Source organism: Myotis brandtii, unplaced genomic scaffold (genome assembly GCF_000412655.1).
Source record: "Myotis brandtii unplaced genomic scaffold, ASM41265v1 scaffold638, whole genome shotgun sequence".
NCBI lineage: Eukaryota > Metazoa > Chordata > Mammalia > Chiroptera > Vespertilionidae > Myotis > Myotis brandtii.
In genome coordinates, this window is record NW_005370445.1 from 165,825 (window position 1) to 185,951 (window position 20,127).

General features: G+C 43.4%; 1 protein-coding gene across 1 annotated transcript in view; it reads left to right on the plus strand.

Moving 5' to 3' along the window:
* The window catches only part of TRAPPC10 (trafficking protein particle complex 10), a gene marked incomplete at its 5' end in the record, with an annotated part of 84,478 nt that overhangs the window by 30,418 nt on the left and 33,933 nt on the right, over window positions 1-20,127 (plus strand). The window contains 8 exons of the mRNA XM_014528492.1: window positions 8,673-8,819; window positions 9,879-9,993; window positions 10,839-10,915; window positions 11,938-12,029; window positions 14,282-14,422; window positions 14,973-15,085; window positions 17,661-18,175; window positions 18,942-19,083. Of these exons, the coding sequence (XP_014383978.1) occupies window positions 8,673-8,819; window positions 9,879-9,993; window positions 10,839-10,915; window positions 11,938-12,029; window positions 14,282-14,422; window positions 14,973-15,085; window positions 17,661-18,175; window positions 18,942-19,083 (1,342 nt within the window). The remainder of the gene's footprint in view (window positions 1-8,672; window positions 8,820-9,878; window positions 9,994-10,838; window positions 10,916-11,937; window positions 12,030-14,281; window positions 14,423-14,972; window positions 15,086-17,660; window positions 18,176-18,941; window positions 19,084-20,127) is intronic.

Here is a 20,127-nt window from a genome sequence, read left to right on the forward strand (position 1 = left end):
GGAAAGGAGGGATTCTGAGAATAAACAAGTCATCTTTTCTGTCAAAGAACAGTTTAGGCCAGTGATGGCGAACCTTTTGAGCTCGGCGTGTCAGCATTTTGAAAAACTCTAACTTAACTCTGGTGCCGTGTCACATATAGAAATTTTTTGATATTTGCAACCATAGTAAAACAAAGACTTATATTTTTGATATTTATTTTATATATTTAAATGCCATTTAACAAAGAAAAATCAACCAAAAAAATGAGTTCGCGTGTCTCTTCTGACATGCGTGTCATAGGTTCGCCATCACTGGTTTAGGCAGCCGCCATTTTGGCCCCGTGACTGGCAGCTCCCCTGGGGGCCACCATCTTGAAACGGCAAAGGTCAACCCCTCCCTTTGCATTAGCCAATCGCAAAAGACTGTGCGCCTGAGCTCCAATCAAGAGTGAGGGACAGGTCACCTGCGGCAGGATTACAAAGCCGAGCGGACCGCCCACTCAGTGTGCGTGTGCTCCCCAACCACGTGCATGCGCACCCTCCTGCAGGAGGAGAGATATTTGCCTTGCAAAAATCAAAAATAAAAATAAGTAAAGTATCTTTGAGAGGAAGGGGCATATGCCATGGGAATAAGCCTCATCTCTGTGGTTGGGCCTAGAGTCCCACCCAGGGGTCCCGGGTAAGAGCCTGGGGCCAGCTCCCCTGATTGAAAATGGAAATTGTCCTTACCCCACACAGTTTAGGGAGGAAGTTACATCAGCTCTGGGGGGGTTCACATAACTCCACTTCAGAGGATTTGTTTTTTCTACAGCAGTTAAAAATTTGCCTTCTATTTACCAAAAATTAATTATATCCTCTGTATACATTTGGAAGATACGGACAAGCACACAGAAGGAAGTGTCATGCTTACTGACAGCAGGAGGTCCCCTTGTGGCCTCCGCTGTAGAGGAGCTGCTGTCCCGTCAGTCCGTCCTGCCCAACTGCAGGCTGCTCGTACATCATCTCAACGCCACATGGTCATACAAGTAGGAACACTAGTTCAAGGATACACTGTTCTTAAAGTATTTAACATAAACACTCAGGTGGCCTTCCAGAAAGATCTCCCCATTTCAATTACACCAGCAATGTCTGTTTTCTAATCTTTACCAAACTGGTAAGTGAGAACAACAGAAGGAAGGTATTTTCTAGGAGGCCATTATGTGTTCGTCCAGTGACTGTCCAAATGATTTTTTCTTAATGTGTCCGCCTTGGCACTGACTTGCCTTTTATCCACGTAGGTTGTGATTATGCTCACAGATAGGGTAGGACCAGCAGGATCAGGACCCCTCAGGATCCTAGAAGAGCTACCCATTGCAGAGACTGGCAGGAGCCATGCATGAGAGGCCATCACAGCCAGTTGGCCACATTGTGAGCAGGGGCTGCGGATGGTAGAAGCGTCCAGGTTAAACTGGAGAAAATGGACAAGGTGGGCTGCCATTCAGGCTGGCTGGCTGGGGTAGGTGTCCCAGGGTTTGAGCCTAGCAGAGGACAGAAGCAGAGGTGTGGTTGAAGGTTAAGTCGGGTCAGCAAGTACTTGCTGTGTACTAGGTCCTCTGCTGGGCTCCTCAGTGGATACCTGGAAGCTGTTGTGACCTTGAGCCACAAGGATCCGAGCTGGAAGAGTAGTGGGAGTGGACAGGAGGAGGAGGTCAGTGCAAAGAAAGGGTGCTGCTGAGGAAGAAGTATGAGTTGATGGCTGTAGGAAGAGATAAATGGCTACCAAGCATCCTTGGAGAAACAGGTGATCACCTGCCAGACACTGTGGTAAACACGGGTGGGAGGATAGGGACACACATGAGGAAGAAACCCATAGTTGAGTGCACCGAGCAGGCATGTACCCAGGTCGTCAGGGCCCAGTGTCAGAGCCGGGTGGTAAGAGAAGAATCTTAGGAGGGGGTCAGGGATGGAGAAGCAGCTGTGCATGGGCGCTTCTGTTTAGTTTAGTAAATGTTTGTGCAGCGCCTATGTGTGCTTAGGAAGGTTTCTAGAGGTGGTCTTATATGAGCTAGATTTTACTTTATTTTATTTTTTATTTGAGCTAGATTTTAAAGATTCATTTGGCCAACAAATACTCACCAAGCACCCATTTTGTGCCAAGCAAGCATTTATTCTAGGCACCGTGTTTTTAGCAGAGAGCAAGACAGACCAAACCCTCACCCTGTGGAGCTTTTGTTTAATGGAATGAGTAGATTGTAGATGTGGCTTGTGGTGGCCAGTGCAAGAGTTCATTTCAGGCAGAGAAAATGATGTTTTATGTAAGGAACTATGAAGGATCTTAGTCTTGTTAGAACTTAAGGGGTGAGGCAGGGTTTGGAGGTGCAGGCAACAGAGGTACTGGAAGTGCATCTTGAAGGTTATGAAAGTGCTTGTGTGTCATTTTGAAGGTTGGATTTTATTCTAGAGCTGGGAGGGAGCCATTTTGAAGCGAGGGTGTCATGAAAGGTGCTAGGACCAGGTAGGGTAGAGGGCAGAGAGGGTGAGGAATTGGAGGGAGGGAGAAGACTTAGAGACTTCTAGTGTAATCCAAGGATGAGGTTCTGTACTAAGGAAGTAGAGTTTATTTTAAATAAGTGGGTTCAAGAAAAATTTATTCCATGAATAAATTGTTGATCAACCTAATAGGTCTATAATAATAAAAGCATAATATGCTAACTAGACCGGACGTCCTTCCGGCTTCCGGGGCTTCGAGGGAAGCCTGGGTCCTGGGTGCCAGAGGGAAGCCGGTGCTGGCAGCTGGGGAAGGAAGGCCTACTCTTGCACAAATTTTGTGCATTGGGCCTCTAGTGTAAAAATAAGTCTTGATCTCACACCATGCACAGTTAATTTCCGGTGGAGTTTTTTACCTAAACATGAAAAATAAATAAAACTTCTAGAAGACAGTATGGGAGAATGTTCTTCTCGACCTGGAGGTTAGCAAATGTTTCTTAAATAGGACCAAAAGACACTAACTATAGAGGAAGAGAGTGACACGCTGGACTGCATGGAAATCAGACTCTTCATCAGTAGGTACCACTGAGTGAGGGAGGGGCAAGCACAGAGTGGAGGAGTGTTAGCAGAATGTGTGGTTAGGAAGGACCCTTACCCAGAATACACAGAGAGCTCCCACAAATCATGTAAAAAACACTGACAGATCAATAGAAAAATAGGCAAAAGAGGATATCCAAATGGTTAATAAGCACATGAATCAGTTAATCACAGTGAAATGCAAACAAAAGCCAAAAACCACCCCCCTCCCCCCTAGGACATCCTGGCTAAAATGGAAAGGCTTGACAGGTGCCAGCGAGAGGGCAGGACACTGACCACGTTCATGATGAGGAGGAGGAGGGTGATTGGTGCCACCACTTTGGAAAGCTACATACACACCCTGGTGTACAGAAACACATACATGTGTGTGCCCAAAGGCACATGCAGAATGCTCATGGCAGCATTATTCAATTGCTAGAAAATGGAAATAACCCAGATATCCATCACGTCCAAGGGATATAGCCACTGCGATATGTTCAGGCCATGGAAGGCATCCAGCAGTGGAAATGGGCGAACTTGTAGTGGGCGAACATCACCCACGTAAAGTGGAGCTAAAGAAGTTAGACACAAGAATGTGTATTTGATTTCTGTGCCGGGCCAGCTCAGCCAAGGGTTCGGTGAGCCTGAGGGGGGACGGCAAAGGATGTAGAAAAGACAGACAAAGAGAGTAAGCTGGGTCCAGGTGGATCTCCTGTGCCTGGCTAAGGCCACAGAGAGAGAGATCCAGACAGCAAGCTGAGCCTTTATTTTATAGCCAGAGGTAAACAAGGTAGTGGTCACCATAGTTACAATGTTCTTGTGAGTTTCATTTATTTTGGCAGCGGCTTGCTGCACCTCCCCATAGTCCATTAGCTACCCAGATAAGATCTAGGGAGCCTCATAAGGTCAAGCCTAATTATGCTAAGAGGGCTGTGCCCTCTAAGCTGGGACTTGTTTGTGGCTTTGCCAACATGTCAGTCCGAGGCTTAACCCTATAGCTGCTCCCTACAGGTTCCTTGTCTCCAAAGTTCAAGATTAACCAAGAACAGTCTGTCATGAGGGTTGGTTGGCCAGTGAGGGTTTGTGAAGGTGATGGTGACGGACAGGGAGCTCAAATGGGGCAGGTGGGATGTTGGGGTTCATTTAGGATACTGTTTTTCAGTATTTGGGTTATATATGTATATGCTAGTATATATAAAAAATACAGGTTTAACAGAAAAAGGATAAAAAGAACACCTTTAATTTTAGGCTTTGAAAGTGGAAAAACAGCTCTTGTGGTTACTGATGATACCAGTGTTGAGAGAGGAGGTGGATTTTAAGAAAACTAAAGAACACGGATTAAGATATTAGTTTAATAACTCTGTTGTTCACAAAAGTGGTTATCCAAATGGCCCAGTCTGGAAGCATGCTCAGCATCCTACTTGTTAGGGAACATGAATTGCCAAGAGTCTCAGCCTGCTGCCCCGGTCCAAGTGAGACGACAGAGCCCAGAGCCCTGCTGGGTGGGCCCGGGCCTGAGTGGAGCAGAGCCTCGCTCTCTGTCCTACACCTCTACCACTCCTGGACTGGCTCCCTGAGGTGGGCTTGCGGTAATTTAAATAGGTTTAAGCTTGTTCTAGTGATTACTTGTTACCATGGCTGCTGAACAACCACTGTTTTCCAGTTTATGGGACTTTGAAAAAATTCTCAAACTCTACTGTAATGGATAAAGTAACATTTTAAAAAGATTGACAGTACCAAATTTTAGTGAGGATACAGAAAAATTGGAACTTGAGTGTGATGGGATGCGTGTAAATTGATACAGCACTTTGGAAAACTCTTTGGCAGTGTCTGCTGAAGCTTAAACGTGCCTGCCTTGTGACTCAGCACTCCCATTCCTAGGTACCCAAGAAAAATGGGCCCAACCAGAAAACAGGATGGCACTATGCAGAGCAGCTGGTGACCTAGCAGGGGCTCTGACTGTGGTTAACTTCCTGGGAATAAAGTTGGTGCAACTATGTTCCTAGGCAACACGGCTTATGATCAGTCACCTTTGATTAGTAGACTGTGTCTGAACTGGGAGACTGTGGAAACCTGACCGTGAGGCTGTGCTCCTGGGCCACCTCACTGCTGTGTGCAGCTGTTATAGGAGGTAGGGGCTCCGTGGACCACAAGGTTTCACGAGGGACCCAATGCCAGGATCGCCTGCCTCCTCTGTGAGTAGCTGAGCACTGGGACAGGGGTCTTCTGGGTCTGAGAAGGCTCCCTCCTCCAGAGTGAGGAAAGCATTGCAAATAGTCTTATCTGTAGGAGCCAAACCCTCAAAGCAACTGAAATGCCTGTCAGCAGGGGGTTGAATGAAGAAACTGGCAATGGAGAAAGGCCTGACACCCCGCAGTAAAGCACCACCTGCTGCGATAGGCCCTGAAAAGCTGAGCTGTGCTGACACTATATTGAGCGAAAGATGCCACGTGCAGAAGAGCTCATGCTGTGTGACTCGGTTTATGTGAAGTTCAACAGTCAGGCAGAAGGCATTACTCGTGACAGAGTCTGAATAGGGGAGTGGGTATCGACTGGGAAAGGGGGCTGGAGGGAACCTTCCAGGATAATGGAAATGGTCTGTTTCTTGATTTGAGTGGTAGTGACAGATGTGTCCTTGAGCTCTAAACTTGGGATTTGTGCCCTTTACATACCTTGTTGTATGTATGTTGTAACTTTTTTTAAGTAATGGGAAAGGTATTACTAGAATCATATTTTAAATAAGTAAGTTTCACTAAACTTTCCAAAAGTCTTAGGTGACCCATGACTGAAGTTCTGGCTGCTGTGGAGCCCAGCTCTGCCCGGCCATTGAAATGTATGGAGAAGAAACTGGCTCATTGGTCACTTTGGGGTGTTTAGTTGGGGTCTGGTTGAGAGCCCAGATGAACGCACGCAAATGAGTGGCACTGTAAGAGGTAGATGGCACCGAGAAGCAGCAGATCACAGGTGTCGTAAGATGCCATGTGGCATACCAATTTATGTTCCGATGTCTTTCAGTGAAAACTTAAATTTAAACTGGGTATCATAGGAAATGTAGGAGGCTGTGAAAGTCTCTGGAAATAGAGCCAATGAGCGTTCTGCAGTTCCTGAGCAGCCTTGGTGCAGGAGCCAGCAGTGTGCAGCGTGCAGGAGCACGGGTGTGTGGGACTTCCCACCGGGCAGGACTGGCTGGAGGCTTCAGGTTCCAGTTAGTAAAACCAGTGCTGCGTCTGGACAGGAGGACAGAGCACCTCAAGGCGTCGTGTTTGTGTCAGCGTGCTGTTCGTCTGCTGGGTTTGACTTCCTCCAGGTTGGAAGTTGAGGCTTCAGCTTCGGCCATTAGAAAAGCTGCTGCTACCTGACGGTGTTATTTTGTACACACTATTCTTCAGATTTACAAGTGGTACTTGCTCTTTGCAGAAAATAAATAAGCCAAAAAAAGCTATGCTGTAACCTTTTCACAAAGTGGCCTACTGTTCCCACCACAGCGTGTGACTCCGCACACACACACGTGCCACATAGGGGAGGGTGCAGCCTGGTGCCGGAGACTGGCTGGCCTGCCCCTGGCTGCTGGTACAGGTGTTCGCCTCTCTGAGCTCCCTGCTGTGACTCCTGGGTTTCCTCGGACCCCTCTAAGTCACAGGACGCTTAAAGGGCTGTGTAGAGCCCTACAGGGTCCCTGTCCTTCATCCTCCCTGGCAAACAGCCTGTGTTGCCTGAGGAACTGTGCCCACAGGATTGGTACCTGTGTGGTGGTGTCTTGTGAGGTGAAAGTGCCCAGATTGCCTGACAGCTTAGAACCAGGAGGCCCTGTGAGGTGAGGCCAGCCCACTGGGAGCCGCCCTGGTTTGACTGGGAAGGGAGGAGCGTGCTCTGTCCCAGAGCTGCGTCCTGCAACGGCTCTTCTGTGCATCCCTTGGGTATGGTCCATTGTCTGGGCGAGAAAGTTGTACCACTTTATGAATGTACCTTCTGATCACGTGATTTTTTTCTGTGCTGATTTTTCTTTTCAAAGGCTCTAAGTAGTTTATCTCATGTTTTAGAGACTAAGCAAATTAGTTTTGATAGGAACGTTTAATGGTCCTCTCTTGTTCTGTCTTTTATTTGTGCTCAGGGTATGCTGAAGGAGTCCTTACATAAGCCAGTTTCATCAGCATTGTGCAGCCCTTCCCTCGTCAGCTGACAGATAATTACTTTCTAGGTTCCCTTTTTTAAATGCTCACTCGAGGATATGTTTTTTTCATTGACTTTTGAGAGACAGGAAGGGGGAGAGAGAGAGAGAAATATTGGTTGGTTGTCTCCCATACATGCCCCAACCGGGGATCAAACCCACAACCTAGGTATATTCCCTGACTGGGAATTGAACCCGCAATCTTTTGGTGTATGAGATGATGATCCAACCAATTGAGCCACCCAGTCAGTGCTAGGTTCCCATTTTGAATGGTACCAATGACCATCTCACTAGAACTGGGGTGCCAATTGTGAGATACCCCATAATGTTAGCGCCGCCAAGAAAGCAGCACTGCCAACTGTGAGTGTCAAGATGCCATTGATTGTGAGACACTTTCCAATTTCAGAGATGCTAAAACGTGAAAAAAGTACCTTTTAGAGTTGATCATATACAGTAAATACTTTTGCATAATATCACATTTGTTCTGTTTTTTAATGGAACAGTTCAAATATATGCAGAAGTAGAGAGGATAATATAATGAACTTCTAGGTACCCATGACTAGCTACAACTGTCCCCAACCAGAACATGGTCAATTTTTTAAGTCTAGTTTTATTTTTTTAATATGTCTTTATTGATTTTAGAAAGAGGAAAGGAGAGAGGTAGAGAGATAGAAACATCCACGAGAGAGAAACATGGATTGCTGCTTCCTGCATGCCACCTACTGGGGATTGAGCCAGCAACCCAGGCATGTGCCCTGACTGGCAATCGAACCATGACCTCTTGGTTCATGGATTGATGTTCAACCACTGAGCCACGCTAGCTGGGCAGGTGGTCAATTTTTATGTCATCTAAGTCCCTGTCTGCTTTCTCCTGAGTTATTTTTTCGGCAAGTCCTAGATATCATGTCTTGTTTGTGTGTAAATATTTCGGTGTGTATCTAATCAACAGGAGCTCTTTTTTAGAAACATGATCACCTAAAAAAAATTAACAGTAATTCCTAAGTATCATCTAATATTTACTTAATATTTAGATTTCTAGTATTGAATATGATCTTTCTAAAATGTGACCCAGCGGTCATCTGAGATCTTAGTTTCCTTTCTTTGTAATGTGTGCTCTTCGAACCCAGATATGACCAGGTTGCAAATTTAGAGTGATGCTAGTTGGCCTTCTTGTAGGATTCTTTTCTTCATAAGCTTTAAAAACTCTGTGAGTGAAAGGTATATCCCTGCCAAATCACTCATCAGCATCTGAAATATAGAACCAAATCAGGTATTTGGACATAGATCACTTCGTTCTCTTTGGACGTGAACTGATATAATTATTGTTATTGTCCCCTTTTTCTTTCCTGTAGCTTGGCAGGTGACAGCACCAGTAGACTGGGTAGCTGCTTGAAGGGGCAGACTAGAACGTGTGGGTTTGCGTGCTTTCCCTGAGTGCCCTCCTCATGTGCCCTCCTCACGTGCCCGCTCTTGTACCCCCCAGGTCTCCGTCCCCCCTGGCGCACTGGACTGCTGGGTGTTTCTGAGCTGTCTGGAGGTGTTGCAGAGGATAGAAGGCTGCTGTGATCGGGCACAGATAGACTCGAACATTGCCCACACTGTGGGTTTATGGAGCTATGCCACAGAAAAGGTAACTGCCCCTGAATGCAGACGTGGGCATTGTCTGTGAGCTGTGCCTCTCAGAGGTGGATGGACTAAGCCAGTGATGGCAAACCTTTTGAGCTCGGCGTGTCAGCATTTTGAAAAACCCTAACTTAAATCTGGTGCCGTGTCACATATAGAAATTTTTTGATATTTGCAACCATAGTAAAACAAAGACTTATATTTTTGATATTTATTTTATATATTTAAATGCCATTTAACAAAGAAAAATCAACCAAAAAAAATGAGTTCGCGTGTCACCTCTGACACGCGTGTCATAGGCTCGCCATCACTGGTCTAAACTATATGACATTAAACTGATGGAAGCTGTTAGCAGAGCCCAGCAAGGACCCACGATTCAGAGTCAGAATGATGGACTTGACAATAAGCTAAGTGAGTGGGAGACACTGCCATTCACAGGATGGGGACCCCTGACCTGCTGGGGTTGGACCCCAGCAAGTTTGCGTGTCAGAGGTGTCATAGGTTCGCCATCACTGGACTAAGCTGTTTGGAGAAGTGTTGTTCACTCAGTCACTATATGGGTTCTAGTTACTTTAGGGCGTGTCTGGATTAAATGGTTCCTACTTGTACCACTTTATTCAGCACAGATTAAACACTTGTTATGCTTATGCTGAAGGTGTGGTTCTCTGTCAGCAATTTTGGGGGACGGGGTCTACAAAGAAGGATGAAGTGTGAAACGTGAGAAATGCAGCGTGGTCCGGTGTGTGCAGCACAAGGGCCTGCTGGAGTGGGGTCACAGGGATGCAGATTGAGCGGGAGGCCTTGAAAACTTGGGAGAGCGTAAGCAGGTGCATGGCGTAAGCTGAGAATTACCAACTTCAGAGCCACTCTGAGAATTACTGTGTTGAAGGTAGGAATGTGAAATGATCCCAATAAGTATATCTTTATATCCAGATAAGAATTATTTAGATGGAAAGCTAAATTTTTTCCTAAAATTTAGTTGGATTTTAATTTTTATATTTAAATGTATAAGTTCTCTGCTGACTCTTATGGCAAATTAAGTGAAATTGTGGGTTTATCTCAACAGCTAAAATCTTTGGGCTACCTGTGTGGACTTGTGTCAGAAAAAGGACCTAACTCAGAAGACCTCAATAGGACAGTTGATCTTTTGGCAGGTTTGGGAGCGGAGCGACCTGAAACAGGTACTTTCTGAGATGCACTTGTGCACGTAGTGCAGTGGAAAGTAGTAAAATGTAGGTTGTAAGTTGGCACATGTAACTCAAGTTCTAACAATATAATTACCATTTAGGAAATTTCACTCATTAATAGCTGACCAGATATTTTACCTTTTAGTAACATAAAGAAATGTTAGAACTTGTTTAAGAAATTGTTGGAAGATTTCTCAAAACTGTGTCTGAGCTTCTCACAGGCTTACATGAGCTGATTATGACTTTACAACCCATGTGACATTTAAATGCACCAATTTCCCTGTGAATTACTAAATAATCTAGTGTTCTAACAGTATGACCAGACAAATGATTTTCCTCAGTAAATTACTCCTAGGTAATAAAAACACTTGGAAGGGAGCGTTACTAGTTCCTGTGGGTACAAGTATAGTGATGAGTATGATTTAGCATAACAGGGACAGACTCCTAATAGTTTGTCCCTGTTATCCAAGAACTGAAAGGACTACTAAATTGAATACATTTACAAGGGAAAATGTATAATATTGCTCTGTCTCACCCAGAGACCACCTCAGGTCATTTGGCAATATGTAATTCATTGGAGGATTTGTAATATATACTTTAAAAAATTCTAATCTCAAAGCTTTTTAAAAAAATTATATGAAGGGTTTAGACTATTTCATGCATTTATTAATTGGACAAGAATATAGGTAATTATGTAGTTTCAGCCTGCACGGCTATGTTTGTAGTCTCTACAAGTGTCAGATGAAGTCATCTGCCTGCGGCAGGCACGCGGCCCTGTAAACTCATGTGTCCTGAAATGGTGAAGATGAATAAGGACTTTTATTTCTTTTTTGTTTAAGCCAACACAGCTCAGAGTCCTTATAAGAAACTCAAAGAAGCATTGTCATCAGTAGAAGCTTTTGAAAAACACTACTTAGTAAGTATTTTATATGTTGTTCCCTGTCTACCTGTGACAGAAAACCCAGCTCTAGAAGACTTTTTGCTGCTCTGTGACCTTGTGAATTGGGAATGAGCTGGAATTTGGGACCCCCTTCTTGTTGGCCTTTTCAGTTTCTTTGGTGCCGTAGGGAGTTGTGGGTAAAACCTAGAATAGCTGTTGTTCATTAAATGTTTACTAGTACTCATGGGGCCATACTTAGGCATAAACTTATCTTCAGACATTTATAAGTTTGTTTAAAATGGCATTGCTAATTCAGTAGAATAGAATTTGTAAGAGAGGATAGTGAATGGTTTTCCATGGACAGAGGAATAATTTGGACTTAAACAGAGTTATTGTGCTTGCTTTTAAAGGATTTAAATTTGGAACCTTACAAAGCAGTATAGGTAGAAGCTGGGTGAGTCAACTGCGTACCTGAGTCATGGTTAACTCAAGAGTATTAGATGGTGGCTTCTAATAGTTTGTCCCTGTTACCCAAAGAGTGAAAAAAAACACTAGAAATGTTACCCATATATAGGAAGTACTTTGACAAGCTAAATATTATATGCCTGCTGAGTTTGTATTTCTTTTATTATACTGCTTAATTTTATGTACAAGTTAATGATCTTGTATAAATCACATTATATGCCCTAGCCGGTTTAGCTCAGTGGATAGAGCAAGTCGGCCAGCGGACTGAAGGGTCCAGGTTCAATTCCAATCAAGGGCACATGCCTGAGTTGCCAGCTCCATCCCCAGTAGGGGGCATGTAAGAGGCAGCCAATCAATGATTCTCATTGATGTTTCTATCTCTTTCTCTCTCTTCCTCTCTGAAATCAATAAAAATATATTTTAAAGAATAATAAATAAATCACATTATATAAAAACTCAATACAAAAGTAGATGCAAAGTAAAAAATAATGTGTTATTTAATAACTCTTTTGCTTCAGCTTTGGGTAAATAAATGTGGGATGTGTCTAGCATTAAAATTAAAGTACATTATGTGGTGTTTTATTTTCCCACAGGATCTGTCCCACGCTACCATTGAAATGTATACAAGTATTGGGAGGATTCGATCTGCTAAGTTTGTTGGAAAGGATCTGGCAGAATTTTACATGTAATTGATTTTCTTTGAATTTCAGATATTTCACACCTGTAGTAAGAAAAGATTTGTTATGTATGGAGTTAATGTGAAGTGTACATATATTTATAGAATGTAAGATTAGAATCTGTTAACCAATCGTCATCACTTTTTTCAATTTCTTCTGAAAACCAAATGGAGAGATTTTCAGCTTGTTATTCTTAATAGCTGATACTGATCTTTGCATTCCTTACATTTAATTAACATAATGATCTTATATAGTATATATAACATTGTACATATGTAAGTATTATATGTAAGATATAGTATTATAATTACATTTATTCAGTTAAAGAATTATGAGGAAATATTTAAGATTCTACATCCAGTGTTTACTAAGTTGAAGTGTAGAGTCCTAAATATTTTGTTCTATAGCATTTTCTCTAGTTTATGTCAATGCCTCCTAGGAGTTTGAAATCCTGGAGGCCAGTGATGTAAAGTAACTGCATGTATTATTTTGGGAGAGAGGATGACCATGACTGAGTGATGCAAGGAGTATTCCCAGTCTTGCTCCAGCTTTAGACTCAGATTTCACAGAAAAACTCAAGACAGCATATTTCTCATGTGTTTGATAAAACTGGCCTGCCACAAAGGAGAAATCCCGGCTGGCAGTGTCATTGCTATTTGAAAGCATTGGAAAGAAATATGCATTATAAGGGAAAAGATATTTAAGTTTTCTCAAAAGAAATGTGTGTTTGAAATGATATCTTGAAATCTGTAGTACTTTCATTAGGTGAAACACGGAAGAATAATTTATTTCAACTGGTTGAAGCGGCTGCAAAAGGGGTTCATAGATCTTCTAAGTGACATTAAGTTTTCCAGCTTTGCTTAGAGCAGCTAGCCAGTCACTGCTTAGCAACAGTCAGGCTGGATTGGCTCTCTCGAGCCTCCATCTAGTGCAGCGGTTCTCAACCTGTGGGTCGCGACCCCTTTGGCGGTCGAATGACCCTTTCACAGGGGTCGCCTAAGACCATCCTGCATATTAGATATTTACATTACGATTCATAACAGTAGCAACATTACAATTATGAAGTAGCAACGAAAATAATTTTATGGTTGGGTCACAACATGAGGAACTGTATTTAAAGGGCCAGAAGGTTGAGAACCACTGATCTAGTGTATTTCAGGAGTAAGTTATTAGTGGAGCAAAGGAGCAGTGTCTGCAGATGCTGTGAGTGGTGCCCACCTGGACATTAGTCTGCTCTGAGGCCAGGTGCTACAGTGGCTAATCAGACAGTTAGGTCCTGGTTTCACCTTGGCCACATACTAACTAGGTGGTGGGGCCTCCATCTCTGGGGGTTGAAGACTTCCAACTCTAGAATGTAAGAATCTTTGACTAGAGATAGTAACTGAAGAAGTATTGAAGGTTTGGATCTCTTTAAAAAGGGGTGGAATGGGAGAGGACCATAAAAGTGTAGAAAAACTAACACATAATTTGATAGGTTTACATTTTATTTTATTTGAGAATTTGAGAAATGTCATTGCTTCAAGAGTAGGGCAGTAAAAATGGGGTGTCTTCCAAGGATGCCTGTTTAGCCTTAGTCTTTATCCCGTGAGTTCGGTGGTCCCAGCCCCTTGGTGAGGGCCAGGGGACCCATGTTGTCATGGAGGCTTTGGCAAGCTCTTGCTAATTATGCTTTCAACTTTGGTTTATTCAGAACATCATGAAGGTTTAAATTTGGAAGGTCCTCTCTTGGGTGATAAGTGTTGCTATTAAATTCTTCATAATTCTCTGTAAATCTTGGAAACCTGCTCAGTGCTATTTGCCCAAGCTCCCCTCTTGGTTGGGCCATATAGACTGCTTCCTTATTTCCTATCTTCAGTAGGTAGGTGGCATGAAGCCCTGATTTCGTAGCTTCCTCCCTAACTAGCTATGTACCTTCACCTTCTCTTAGCCTTGGTATTCTTATGTGTCAGCTTGAGGTAGTGAACAGTGCCCTCACTTTCTTCTCCTGAGATTCGACTATTAAAGTTCTTCGACTAGTGTATGATGCTGGGCAAGTGGTGTGGGATCATCATCGCCATGAGCCCATTTTCAGGCCCAGTGATGGATTCCTGATCTGGCGCTCTTTCTCAGACCAGGGCGTGTCTCAGAGAAGGACTGTCTAAGATGGTACGAAGGTCATTGTGGAGGGCTGGAAAGGGCGGAGAGCAGGTCATGAAAATCATGTCTAAGTTAGTTGATTATCATGAACCATAATGAAAGCTTCTATTTGTTTATTTGCAAGGAAGAAAAAGTCTCCACAGAAGGCAGAAACCTATCTTCAAGGAGCACTGAAGAATTACCTGGCTGAGGGCTGGGCACTGCCTATCACACACACAAGGAAGCAGCTGGCCGAATGTCAAAAACACCTTGGACAGATTGAGAAGTATCCTTTAAGTGTAGCATTTTCATGAAATAGGAAAATTGTTTTTGTTTAAACAGCAACAATGTCTACAATTGAGTGTTTAATAAGCACCTAATAATTAGGAGAGAAAAAGCCAACCTGTACATGGGTACCATGTTAAATATAAGTTAAATGCCTAGTCCTCACATTTGATCTCTGAGTTCCTAATACTTTTTAAAAAAAGATACGTTTTTATTGATTTTTAGAGAGAGAGGAAGGGAGAGGCATAGAACGATAGAAACTTTGTTGAGAAACATCATCGATTGACTGCCTCTTGCACACCCCCTACTGGGAATTGAGCCAGCAATCTGGGTATGTGCCCTGACTGGGAATTGAACCTGTGACCTTTTGGTTCTTGAGTCTGTGCTCAACCACTGAGCTGGGCTGAATTCCTAATAATTAAAAAAAAGGGGAGGTGGGGAAATACCTGTTAAACTGCACTTTGAAAGCTCTGGGGCCTGGAGAAGCTGTTTGCATGCAGCACCCCTTGGTATAAGGTCCTCTGTGCTGGCCCTTTGACTCTCCACTCCAGCTACCTTCAGACCAGCAGCCTTTTAGCCAGCGATCATCACTTAACTGAAGAGGAACGAAAATACTTCTGTCAAGAGATACTCAACTTTGCCAGTGAACAGACAGATAGCCCAGGTAAGACTAATGGTTAAAGCTTTTTATTGTGAACATTTTCAATGTTACAGAAAAGTAAAAAGAGTACACAATGTATAATGTATACTAACCACCTATATATTCAACAACTACTAACACTTTGCTGTGTAGCAAACATGTATCTATATATTTCTTTTTACTTTTTTCTTTTTGCTGAACTTTAAAGCAGCCTCAGACCAAGTATAACACTTCACCCTGAAACAGTGTAGCATGCGTCTTGGAGAACAAGGGCAGCCCCCTAACCATGCCCAAATTGATAGGGTTCTAACTTCCTGGTACTCAGTGGCTCAAATTCAAATCTCCTCATTGTTTTTACACATTATTTTTAGTGGAGTCTAATCAGGGATCATATATTACATTTGATTGTTGTGTCTGAATTCTCTTTTAACTTAAAAGTTTTTCCCATCTTTTTTTTTTTCCAAGACACTGATCAAAATTTTTTAATGTCACAGCTGTTTTGAGATAGAATTTACATACCATAAAATTCACTGTTTTGCAGTGTACAATTCAACACCTTTTAGTATATTCATAGATATGTGCACATCACCACAATCCACTTTCTGTCTCTAGATACTATTCTGGATATTTCATGTGAATGGAATCATATACCATGTGGTTTTTTGTGACTGGCTTCTTTCATTCAGTATAATGTTTTCAAGATTCATCCATGTTGTAATGTGTCAGTATTTCATTCTTTTTTATGGCTAATAATATTCCATTGTATGGATGGCCCACATTGTGTGTATTCCTTCATCGGTGTGTGTAAGACACTGACTTTTAGGCATTTAGCCAGTTGTTTCATGGACTGTCCCACCTTCTGGAATTTGTTCAGTGTTTCCTCATGGGTGTGTCCAACAGGAAGGTTGTTCCTAAAGGCTAAGATTCAAGCTAAAACTTTTGGCAAATATATTTTCTAGCTAATGCTGTGTGGTAAGATTAAATTTATTATAACACTTAGCTCCTGGGGTTTTGTTTATCAAGAAGAGTACTTACTTAAAATAGTACTGTCTTTTTTTTGTTTTTTTTCTAATCTTCACCCAAGGATATTTTTCCCATTTATTTTTAGAGAGAGTGAAAGGGAGGGAGGAGGGAGAGAGATGCCAGAGAGCACATCAACTGGTTGCTTTTCGCACTGACCAGGGCCGTGGATCGAATCTGCAACTGAGGCACATGCCCTTAACTGGGACTCGAACCCACGACCCTTTGGTCCATGGGCCGACACTCCAACCACTGAGCCAAACGGCCAGGGCTAAAATAGTACTGTCTTGGTCAGCTGTGGTGGCCATTACAAAATGCCATGGACTGGATGTGTGAGCAGCAGATGTTCATTGTCTCACAGCTCTGGAGGCTGGAATCTGAGACCAGATGCCATTTGGCTCCAGGTCAATATGGTCATTGACTGCTGGTGTGTTTCACTCACATTGAGCTGTTTGGATGGGTTTCTCAGAAGCAGCATGGCCTTGATTAGTTGGTTTGTTTAGGTTCTTTAATGGGCCCAAACTAGCTGTTGGTAGAGCCTTGTGCCACGTCTGCTGTGTGTGACATATATGTGAGACTATGCAGTTATGTCTTTCCTGCCAACGTTCTTTGGTATCTCTGTGTGAATAGGCTATTCCCTGATCATCCGCTTTTTGTGTGTGATTTTATAGCATCCCCATCAGCAAGTTCTTTTGTTGATTAGTGTTTAATAAATACCACTGCTCAGTCTGGCAGCCCTGTGGATTTTCTAGACTAACCAGGTGCTTGTAGAAAGGAGGTCAGAGAAAGCAGTGGGTTCCTCTTGGTTAGTGACTGTGGGGTGGGCTGCACTGGCCCTCTGCAGTTCAGGAGGCAGGGCTCCTTGCTCAATGGGCTGACGTCATAGGCCGGCAAGCATCTGGGTTTGCTTCCTGATATGCAGGGGTGGGTGGACATCTTCATTTGGGAATTTTGTTATGGAGGTGGAAAGTGGTGGAATTCCTTGAAACAGCTGTAGGAATTGGACTATTTAAAAATGTTGTTTTGGCCCTGGCCAGTGTGGATCAGTTGGTTGAGCGTCATCTCATGCACCAAAAGGGAGCTGCTTCGATTCCTGGTCAGGGCACACGCCCAGGTTTCGGGCTTGATCCCCAGTAGGGGACGTGAAGGAAGCAGCTGATCAATGTTTCTCACATCGATGTTTCCCTCTCCCTTCCCCCTTCCCCTCCCCCTCCCCCTCTTTCTCCTCCTTCCTCTTTCCCTCCCTCTCCCATTCAAAATGCTTTGAAATTGAAGAGTTGACCTGTATTTCTCTTTGGTTTATCAAAACAGAACTTAGAAACCATTATTTCTTCAGGTTTTATGATTTCCAGGCGTTATCTAGGCATTTGATTATGTTCTGCTTTTGACAAAGTAATTCTTGGTGTGTGAAGATGGTATGAGGTTGGGTAGTTTTAAACTGTCTCATTTGAACTTCATTACTTCTTGCTTCTCATGTTGAGCATACTCCAGTTGGCCCAATGGTAACCAAGGTCCTGCTGCCTCTGCATCTTCTAGAAGTGTGACTTGGGAAGAAAAATATGGTGCTATGTATTTGCAGGTCACAAAGTCGTACTCCCTATGCATTCCTTTGCACACCTGAGAGATCTCCGTTTTACTCCCTCCAATGCCGTGGTACACGTGGGTGGTGTTTTATCCGTGGAGATAACTGTATGCAGTCAGATGCCCGTCCCTGTCCACATGGACCAGATTGCCATCAGCGTCCACTTCAGCATCGAGAAAAACAGTTATCGGAAGACTGCTGAGTGGCTTACCAAGCACAAGACGTCCAATGGGATTATTAACTTTCCAATGGAGACCTCGCCTTTCCCCGCGTCCCAGAACAGTTTACCAGCTCTGGAGTTGTATGAGATGTTTGAGAGGAGCCCTTCCGATAACTCCTTGAACACCACAGGGATTATATGCAAAAACGTTCACATGCTCCTGAGACGGCAGGAAAGCAGCACTGCTCTGGACACGCCCTCAGGGGTGGCTCTGGATGACGGGGCCCCTGTGCTGAAGTGCTGTGGTGTGACTCTGGAACCAGGGGCCAATACCATAACCTTCAGGACACAGGTATGTGTTGTGTTGGGGAGGTGACTTCAAAGGTGGTCAGCAGGGGGCGCTGGCCTGCAAGCATTATCTGAAGTATGGTGGGAGTCAAGTGGAGGCCTCTGTTCTTTTAACCTTGGTAATGTTTTATCCTTAAAGAAAAATAGACTGACAGTTAAAATAATTTTTATACTTATACAGTTTTAAGGCAATTGATAACTTTTGAATGAAGGTCTTAACATAGTTGTGTTCTCACTGGACTGAGATTTTTTGCCTTTGTTTTAAAATATACCCTCATTTGTTAAAATGAGATTTCAAAGAAGGTAGCATCCTTGATGTTAAAGTTTATTTTCCTTTTGCGACTCATGGCTGTCAAAGCAGTTGCTTCTGATGCACTCTGACAGTCTTTCTCCAATGTAGTGTGTCCTATAACCCCTGCTAATCAGGGACGTGACCTCTGGGAAGGACAGCTATTTGTCACATGTGTTTTAGTCTAGTCTGAGAGCAGGTTTTATATCTCATGCATTCAGAGAAAATGCCACAGATAAAGTTTATTAAATTGAAAATTCATTATTAGAAGTCAAGTTGAAGCCCCAATTACTCAGAAAGACATCAGTAGAAGTTTTTAGGGCCCTTTGCACAGCCTGCCTGTAGACATGGGAGCACAGAGCAGTAGGATAAAGAGGGTAAGAAGAACGATCAATTCAGGGATAATGGTACCTCCTGCTCTTCGGGTGCTCACAATTGCGAGAGTGGGTGCCGACTTTCCAAATGCTTGATTTGACCCTAGGCCAAGGAGCCTGGAACGTACACGCTGCGGCAGCTGTGCGCCTCGGCGGGCCCGGTGTGCTTCGTACTTCCGCACCTCTACCCGCTGGCGCAGTACGATGTGTACTCCCAGGAGCCGCAGCTGCACGTGGAGCCACTGGCCGGTGAGTGGGCTGCACAAAGCTGGGATTGTGGGGTTCTGGTTTGCTCTTCACTCCTTTTTGGAAGAGTCTGAAAGCAGGGCTTTCTACACCAGTGGACTTCCTGCACAGTGTAGCTGGATTCCTCTGTAAGAGACGTTTGGGGTAGCATCAAAGAAATCTTGCCTGGCAGTGGTTTTTCTGTTCATCGAATATTTGCGTTCTGTAAATGCTAACTTTCATGTTTAATAAGCATGGTAAATCCAAACATAAAAAAATGAGAGAAAAATGAGCTATTAGTTAATGTCAACTACAGAACACTTAATAAGTAAATATAATGTCTTGATCTCCTAGCATAGTATTTGAGAAATTCAAAGCTGCTGTCCTCTTTATTAAGTTCTTTTTTAAAAAATTTTTTATTGATTAAGTTATTACATATGTGTCCTTATCCCCACATTAACCCCCATCTCCCCCACTCATGCCCTCACCTCCCTGTTGTCTGTGTCCATTGGTTAGACCTATATGCTTGCATGTAAGTCCTTTGGTTGATCTTAAGTTCTAAAATTAGAAAGAATTGGTATAAACAAATGATTTAAAACCACACATCAATTAAAACAATGAAACAGAATGTCTTAGTTGTTTAGGCTGGAACAATGTATTTATTGGCTTATTTCTTCCATTTGAAAAAAAAATCAAAGAGAAGCATTTTTTTCTATTGAATCTCCTCATACTTTCTATTTTTGTGTTTTTAAACTTCTCCCATGGCCATCAGGAAAGGCCTCAGATGCTGAACACAGCAGTCTCTCAAATGATTCTACAGTCAGAGAACCTTTTGTGAAAAAGGCTAAGCTTTGTTGCTGGCAGAGCCTGGAATGTGCCTGGTGAGACCAGCCAGCTGTGCTCACGCCTCCATGCTGCAGCCCCTCCCTCCTCGTGCCCCTGCCTTCCCACCCTCTGTCTTGTCTGTTTCTTTCTCTTCCATGTTTCTTATCTCTTGCCTTCTTCCTTCCACCTTCCCTGGAGTGGGATTCTCAGAAACCTTAGCTCATTTTCATGTTAAAAGAAACC